The 7,964-nt window shown below is 42.0% G+C and overlaps 1 protein-coding gene across 1 annotated transcript; it reads right to left on the minus strand.

The window, feature by feature from the left end:
- Positions 1-43: 43 nt before the first annotated feature.
- LOC115202169 (transmembrane protein 109-like) lies at positions 44-2,070 on the minus strand. Its single transcript, XM_029766107.1, has 3 exons — positions 1,603-2,070; positions 1,271-1,373; positions 44-504 (listed from the first exon to the last, which is right to left on the minus strand). The coding sequence occupies exons 1-3, from the start codon at positions 1,801-1,803 to the stop codon at positions 146-148; spliced, it is 663 nt and encodes a 220-aa protein (XP_029621967.1). The 5' UTR covers positions 1,804-2,070; the 3' UTR covers positions 44-145.
- Positions 2,071-7,964: the final 5,894 nt, after the last annotated feature.

Below are 7,964 nucleotides of genomic sequence, written 5' to 3' on the forward strand. Positions count from 1 at the left end.
TTTATGAAAAAGGCAAAGTGCTTCATTATACAAAACAATACCATTTTTTTTTTTTTACAAAACTTTATGTACAACGTCCTCGTTACAATCCTAGACCTAGATTAATGTACAAAACAAGGCCTTTCAGTTCCCATCCATCCACCCCTCACTTCTCTTTCCTCCTCTCCATTTCTCTCACTCGTCTCTCTAGCACCCTCACTTGATCCTCCAGGTAGGTTTTGTCGCCCCCGGTGCCAGAATGCCCGATACCCAATAGGACGCAGACGCTCACCAGGCCGGCCAATCGCAGCGCCGTAGTCTCTGTTCCAGCACTGCGGTCACTTAGGATCAGGCAAAACAGTCCTAAAACCACACCCAGCTTCAGTAGCCACAGGACCCGCCTCAGAGTGGACGCCACCAATCGGAAGGCCAGGGACAGCAGCCAGTAGCCAATGAGAGCCAGCAGAAGCCACTGACCGATATAGACCACAGCATCCGGGGTGATACTGTTAACAGGCATTTCAACTGGAGGAGAGAAAGAAAGAGAAATACAACATGATATTAGTGGCTTTTCTGGCCTGGCAATCTTAAAATGCTCCCTTCACTTGTCTCCATTCCAAGACTTGGCAAAAATGGGGTCTTAGTATGTTGCTATGTAATTATTGTACCGGTAGTTAGTCACAAAGCCTAGTAGGTTACTGTTGGCAATGTGGAGAAAAAGGTTTTCCCATCTGGCGCACACACCTAATCCAGGGCATGTCTGTCAGTGGGTAAAGGGCTCCCTTGGCAGGTCAGACTTTCATCCGGTTTTGTGTTGCGTGTCCACAGAGATCAATTACAGTAAATGACAATGCGAGTGTACCATTGTACTGTATATGGCTTGTGTGTTGAGATGTTGCATGATGTGGGATCAATCAATAGAATGATTTATTTGAAATGATTGTTTTTGTATTGACAACTGTCTGTTCCATTATTGAATAGTGCACTGGTTATCAACCCTGGTCCTGGGGAGCCACAGGCTGTGCAGGTTTTTGCTCCAGCCCCGCTCTAACACACCCGATCCAACTAGTCAACTGCTCATCAAGACATTGATCAGGTGTGTTAGTGCTGGGCTGAAACAAAAGCCTGCACATGACATGCTTTAGCTCTCTGGGAACAGTGTTGGTGACTGACTAGAGTATTGCAATAGCTTTCTGGGCCTGTATTCCTAAAGTGGGAATAGGAGTGCTGATCTAACATCAGTTTTGCCTTTAATATTATAATGAATGATCCTAGAGGAGCAGCTCTTTACCATCAACTCCTGCTGCCATCAGGAACTGGGCGAGGTACTTCATAACCACATTCACTCCACTGGCCGCTGCCTCAGCCAGATACTTGAGCCCCTGAAAGAAACACTGATAGGAGGGGCGACAGAGAGTTGATACAGGGTTCTGTTTGAGGCAAACACATGGGTCACTAAATACGGAACTAAAACAAGCGTGCATAAGGGTTCCCGTATATGGCCGACTTGTTGCTACTTGCACCTACATAATTCGACTAAAGAACGGACATCATTAGACTAAGAATGTATGATTCGAACTACTGTTAAATTTAACTTAGAGCAGGCTATTCTTTGTTCCTCACCTTCTGTGCAGTTTCAACGGACCGCGCCCCGACAAGGTGGACCAGGTAACCGTGCACCTCCTCGGACAAATCGGTGAGCGTCTCCCGGAGGACTTGCATCATTCCCGGGGAAGAGTTGAATGACTTCTCGAAGCGACTATTTTCTCCCGAACAAGAAACTACCATGGTGCTCAGCACACACACGACGAAAGACACTTTCATTTTTTTTCAGACGCCTTATTTAAAGTCAAACAATTAAAAAAACATCCAACGTCTTTAAATGTAGTTGAATATGGTTTCACTGCAAAAATATATCCTACAACAATCTAAACTGGCCACTCTACGGACAGAAACATATTGGCTACAATGTAGCCTGTGTCTTATATATAGCAATAAAAAAATCAGTTTCTAACTGCAGTTTCCAGGATATAGCAAGCAGGCAGGCAGGCCAACTCAAAACGTACTACAGTAGTTGCGTTGCCTTTCTTCTTCATCATCATCTTAAGTTTTATTGGCGAATCGCAATTAACTGACAAGTGCATATACCGCCACCTACTGTACTGGAGTGTGACGACCTATCATACCACTATATTCTCTTAAAACCTGTTATGGCTAGACGTTCCGCTAATTTCATCCGGTGAAATTGCAGAGCGCGAAATTCAAATTAAATTACTAGAAATATTTAACATTCTTGAAAATACACATGCAATGTGTCAAAATAAAGCTGAACTTCTTGTTAATCCAGCCACCGTGTCAGATTTCAAAGAGGCTTTACGGCAAAAGCAAACCATGTGATTATCTGAGGACAGCACCTCACCATACAAACACATGAAAATCATATTTCAACCAAGCTGGTGTGACACAAAAGTCAGAAATAACAATACAATTCATGCCTTACCTTTGAAGATCTTCTGTTGGCACTCCAATATGTCCCAGAAACATCACAAATGGTCCTTTTGTTCGATAAACTCCTTTTTTATATCCCCAAAATGTCCATTTATTTGGCGCGCTTGATTCAGAAAAACACCGGTTCCAACTCGCCCATGACGACAAATTATCTAATAAGTTACCTGTAAACTTTGTCCAAACATTTCAAACAACTTTCCCAATCCATCCTTAGGTATCCTAAAACTTAAATAATCACTCAAATTTAAGATAGAATATACTTTGTTCAATAGCGGATAAAATGAAAGGGGAGCGAGTTCCAGGTCGTGCGCACCAAACAAAAAAGTACACTTGGCTTGACTCTCATTCTCAATAGCCGTACTTCTTCAATTCTGAAAGGAAAAACATCAACCAATTTCTAGACTGTTGAAATCTAGTGGAAGCCATAGGAACGGCAACCAAGTGCCTCATAAATCTAGTTCCCCATAGAAAACCAATAGAAAACACAGTCAACTCAAAAACAATATTCCTGGATGGTTTGTCCTCAGGGTTTCGCCTGCCAAATAAGTTATGTTATACTCACAGACATTATTTTAACAGTTTTAGAAACTTTAGAGTGTTTTCTATCCAAATCTACCAATCATATGCATATCCTAGCTTCTGGGCCTGAGTAGCAGGCAGTTTACTTTGGGCACGCTTTTCATCCGGACATGAAAATACCACCCCCTATCCCAAAGAGGTTATTAACTAACCCTGTATTTCTAATAAAATAACTCTGTACAAACCTCACTACTCCCGTCACCCCCACCCAAAATACCACCCACTCCCGTCCAACCTCTGACCCTGTCAAACAACCCTTTCTACACACATTTCACACAATGGTAATACATGTTCAACCGTTTCCTCTACGGTATAACCATTACACATTCCAGTATCATGTTTCCCCTATCAATTTCAAAGATAAATTCAATCCCATCCTACACAACATAACCTCCTCCCTTCTGTTCTCATTATATGACACTATCTCCCGTACAGATTTCCTTGTACTATAAAAATGTCTGCCTTTACTACTTTCATCCCATTGTCTCTGCCAGCAATCTAACCCATTTTTTCAAATCAATGTTTTCATTTCTCCTCTACCCAACTGCACCTGTATATCCACAATAGTACTTTTCACTGCTCTTTTTGCAATTATATCTACTATATAATTGCCATAAACTCCTGTATGAGCCGGAATTTAACTGAACTAAATTTCAATACCCTTTATTTGTAACCCCAACAAACTGCATCATTATTTCTAACCATACATCCCCACGTTCTGACTTTCCAGATCTTAAACGACACAAAACTGATGCAGGGTCCCAACGTATTTACTACTCTTCTTGGTTGTGCCTCCTCTATCGGGTGGGTATAATTTGTGGAACGTTCCAAAAGGACTCTGTTCCAAAAACTTCGTAAATGACAAGGTTGTCAACAAACAACGCATACAAAGTTGTATAGCGGCAAAATGAGATACCGGGTAGGGAGTGGGCTATTTAATTCAGTTTTTGACTTACCACGTTTATTCCGGAAAATGTCTGTCCTCACTCTGGTAGCCTATGGACAAACATTAAGAACAAGTTACGTGGTGAGTTGATGCCTATTCGTCAGCTTGTTGAATTTATCATGCTACTTTGTATGCGTTGTTTGTTGGCAACCTTGTACTTTACAAAGTTTTTGTGACAGATTCCTGTTTGAACGTTTCACAAATGATACCCACCCTCTATCCATTGCAATCCAACAATTATCGCAAACGTGTATGTTGAATATACAGACAAATCATTTGATAGACTTGCATAGATGAACATCGAACTCAGGAATAAATACACCTGCTCCTGTCTTCCCATTCATCGGAACCTTTCAACCATTTGTAGACACTGCGAGACAAGAATAAAACTGATTACTAACATATTGATCCACTATTATTCCTTCATTATCTTCTTCACACCACTGTTTATTTTCTCCGATCAGGCTAAAATCAAGTTACCTTGCCCTAGCCTTCCTTCTATTTGCAATTTAAATGAGGGTTCGCGTAGACGCCGTAAAACCTGCCAACCGGGCAGAAAAAGGGAACTAGGGTACGCCCGCCACCTACTGTCAAGAAGTCGACATGAAATATAGCTTATCCTGGGGCACGTTCAATAGGTAGCAACGTTTTGGAACGTTCCGATTTAAATAGGCCATGTAGAACAAACATGCTCCTCTGGCATGCAGAATAAGGATTCACATTAGCTCTGTTCATGTCATTTCTATCTGCAACGTTCAACGTTCAAGTTTGGCAGTTGACAGCCCCAAATGTATTTTATTTTATACCAACCTTTATTTTCATACCCTCATCTAGTGTTGTCTATTTGTTTGACGACTTTAAAAAAATGTAGTGGCAGTAGGCCTATATATCACACACAAAATAACTAAAATAACTGTATGAACAAAATATGTGAAATCAAAGTGTATTTATTCAAGTGTTATCACGGGCCCCGGTGAAAAGTAGTGTTTATTTTATTCCCTATGGTCCTGGCCAAAAGTAGTGCACTAGGGTATAGGGTGCCATTTAGAACACAAAGCAGGGTCATCTTCCATTACTTGTTCCTCTGGGCTTGAGCCTTGCAGGTCAGCTAGGCCAGCTTGGTGGTGAGCTGCTCGGTGAAGACGGGGTGGAACGCCAGCATGATCCTCAATATGTTGCCTTCACGGGCCTCGTCCACCGGAGCCTGGCCCCAGATATCTATCTCCTGGGTGGGAGGGGAGGGGAGGAAAGAGAGAAGAGCAGGAGAGAGGACATGAGAAGAGAGCTGAGGTAAGTGGGAGGAGTAGATTGAACTTGAAGGTGAATTAGGAAAAATGACATTCGTTTCCATTGTCAGATTTAGTGGTGTTGTGTTGAGGATGATGCTGAAACCCTAACTGTAGAGTAAAAACACTTATGAGGCATAACAGTCCAGTTGCTACAGTGCTTTGGTGAATTCTCAATTAAGATCTCTTTTACCTCTCCTACCCAACACTGAGATGAGCACGGTCGCACTGTAGAAAAACGTTTCAAAACATTGGGCAAGGGAAAACGTAAACAAGTGTTTCTTATTGCACAAGTTCAGAAATGGCCAGATTAGTTTGTTGCTTTTTGTCTTACAATTGATCATGTCCACTAGGTGGTAGCAAAGCCCAATATTGATCTGAATACGAGCCTCTTTTGGTGGCGCAAAATGACAAATGTGCATACACTTGATCTTCAACCAGGTACAGTAGATTCAATTCACTATTTGTAAAGACCAGACCTTGGGTTGTTTAGGCAGGAAAACAACAGTTCACCCTGTGGCTGTAAGTTGTCAGTGAAAGTAAATGGATGTTGACGACAATGGTGATGCCATATTCCTGGCCGTTAGGCAGAAGTCTTCCGTGTACTGAAAATTCCTTGTCAGAAAGAACAGAGAGATATGTAGCTAAGTTACTCAAATTACAAATAAAGACGTCTTCTCTTCTGACACCAGGGAGATGTTCAGAGAGAAGGAAAGAGAGGGAGGTGAGAGAAAACAATCATGTACACTACCGTTCAGAAGTTTGGGGTCACTTAGAAATGTCCTTGTTTTTGAAAGAAAAGCAATTGTTTTGTCCATTAAAGTTATATAAAATTGATCAGAAATACAGTGTAGACATTGTTAATGTTGCAAAAGACTATTGTAGCTGGAAACGGCTGTTTTTTTAATGGAATATCTACATAGGCGTACATAGGCCCATTATCAGCAACCATCATCCTGTGTTCCAATGGCTCCCAATGGTACATTGGAACACAGAAGGCCAGCATCCCGGAGTTGCCTCTTCACTGTTGACGTTGAGACTGGGGTTTTGCTGTTACTATTTAATGAAGCTGGCAGTTGAGGACTTGTGAGGCATCTGTTTCTCAAACTTGACACTCTAACGTACTTGTCCTCTTGCTCAGTTGTGCACTGGGGCCTCCCACTCCTCTTTCTATTCTGGTTAGAGCCAGTTTGCACTGTTCTGTGAAGGGAGTAGTAGTACACAGCATTGCACGAGATCTTCAGTTTCGTGGCAATTTCTCGCATGGAATAGCCTCCATTTCTCAGAACAAGAATAGACTGATGAGTTTCTGAAGTAAGTTATTTGTATCTGGCCATTTTGAGCCTGTAATCGAACCCACAAATACTGATGCTCCAGATACTCAACTAGTCTAAAGAAGGCCAGTTTTATTGCTTCTTTAATCAGCATAATTGCATAAGGGTTTTCTAATGATCAATTAGCCTTTTAAAATGATAAACTTGCATTAGCTAACACAACATGCCATTGGAACACAGGAGTGATGGTTGCTGATAATGGGCCTCTGTGCGCCTATGTAGATATTCCATTAAACAAATCTTCCGTTTCCAGCTACAATAGTCCTTTACAACATTAACAATGTTTTCACTGCACAAAAATGTGCTTTTCTTTCAAAAACAAGGACATTTCTAAGTGACCCCAAACTTTTTAATGGTTGTGTATATTTATTTATAAAGAGCTTTTAATATTTGTCCCTGATAAATAAAATCAAATGTAGTAATGTAGTGAATAAGTACATAAGTAAATGTAAAGAGCGAGAAAGGAAAAAAAGGAGGATAGGAAGGGTGGATGGAAAAAGAGAGGGGTGGATTGTGTGTGGGTGTCCATGTGGGAGGGAGAGTGTGCGATGGAATGGAAGAGGGAGCCAGAGAGGAACAAAACAATGAGTTCATTTCTAGAATAATCTGCAGTCAGACTCCATCAAAGCAGTGAACGGTGCCGTTCCGGCTCAGCCACTCCACTACCCTGTAACCCTGTCTCCCTCCCTATGTAGTGCAGTACTTTTGACCAGTAGTGCACTATATAGGTAATAGGGTGCCATTTGGGCCCCATCCCATGTCTCTGAGAGACTGTGAGGGAACAGAACAGGAAGAGATGAGGGTGGTCAGGAGGTCGGCAGCTGGATGGCCCAGTCACAATGTGTGTTTGTTTCAAATGGATGGAGACGAGAGACTGGAATCTTGCTGGCCTAGTGCCTAGAATGGGAGAAAAAGCTTAGATTCGAAAGATACCAGGAAGTGTACTGTACATGGGAGCCAACCAAAATAAAGTTAACTGTTCCATATGGTTTCATTCAGTTCCATCCATTCACAGGAGGTTCCATCTGGCTCCCAGAGCACATACATAACCTGGTTACAGAAACAGTTCCTGGAGAATCTTAAGATGACATTTGATGACATTGCTGTCTAAACCTTCATGTTGTTCTATCATTCCTGTCCATGGGGTGTACTTGTACATCAAGCCGTCTCACGCTGCAGAAACAGGAGATAGGCTCCTGCCCTTATGGGCCGTTCTGGCTCGGACAAGGCTTATTTGTGTTCTAGAGAGGGACAACACGGAGAGGAGATGAGCGAGACTCACTATCAAAACAGATGGAGGTCATTTCACAAATGCATTTTGAAGAACAGTAG

This window comes from Salmo trutta, chromosome 11, assembly GCF_901001165.1.
Source record: "Salmo trutta chromosome 11, fSalTru1.1, whole genome shotgun sequence".
NCBI lineage: Eukaryota > Metazoa > Chordata > Actinopteri > Salmoniformes > Salmonidae > Salmo > Salmo trutta.

Excerpts from the sequence above, each read along its gene's own strand:
- LOC115202169 (XM_029766107.1), bottom strand. The coding sequence starts at position 1,803 with ATGAAAGTGTCTTTCGTCGTGTGTGTGCTGAGCACCATGGTAGTTTCT. Across the intron at positions 1,374-1,602 it reads CCGTTGAAACTGCACAGAAG|TGTTTCTTTCAGGGGCTCAA; the intron begins GTGAGGAACAAA and ends CCCTCCTATCAG. Across the intron at positions 505-1,270 it reads GATGGCAGCAGGAGTTGATG|TTGAAATGCCTGTTAACAGT; the intron begins GTAAAGAGCTGC and ends TCTCTCCTCCAG.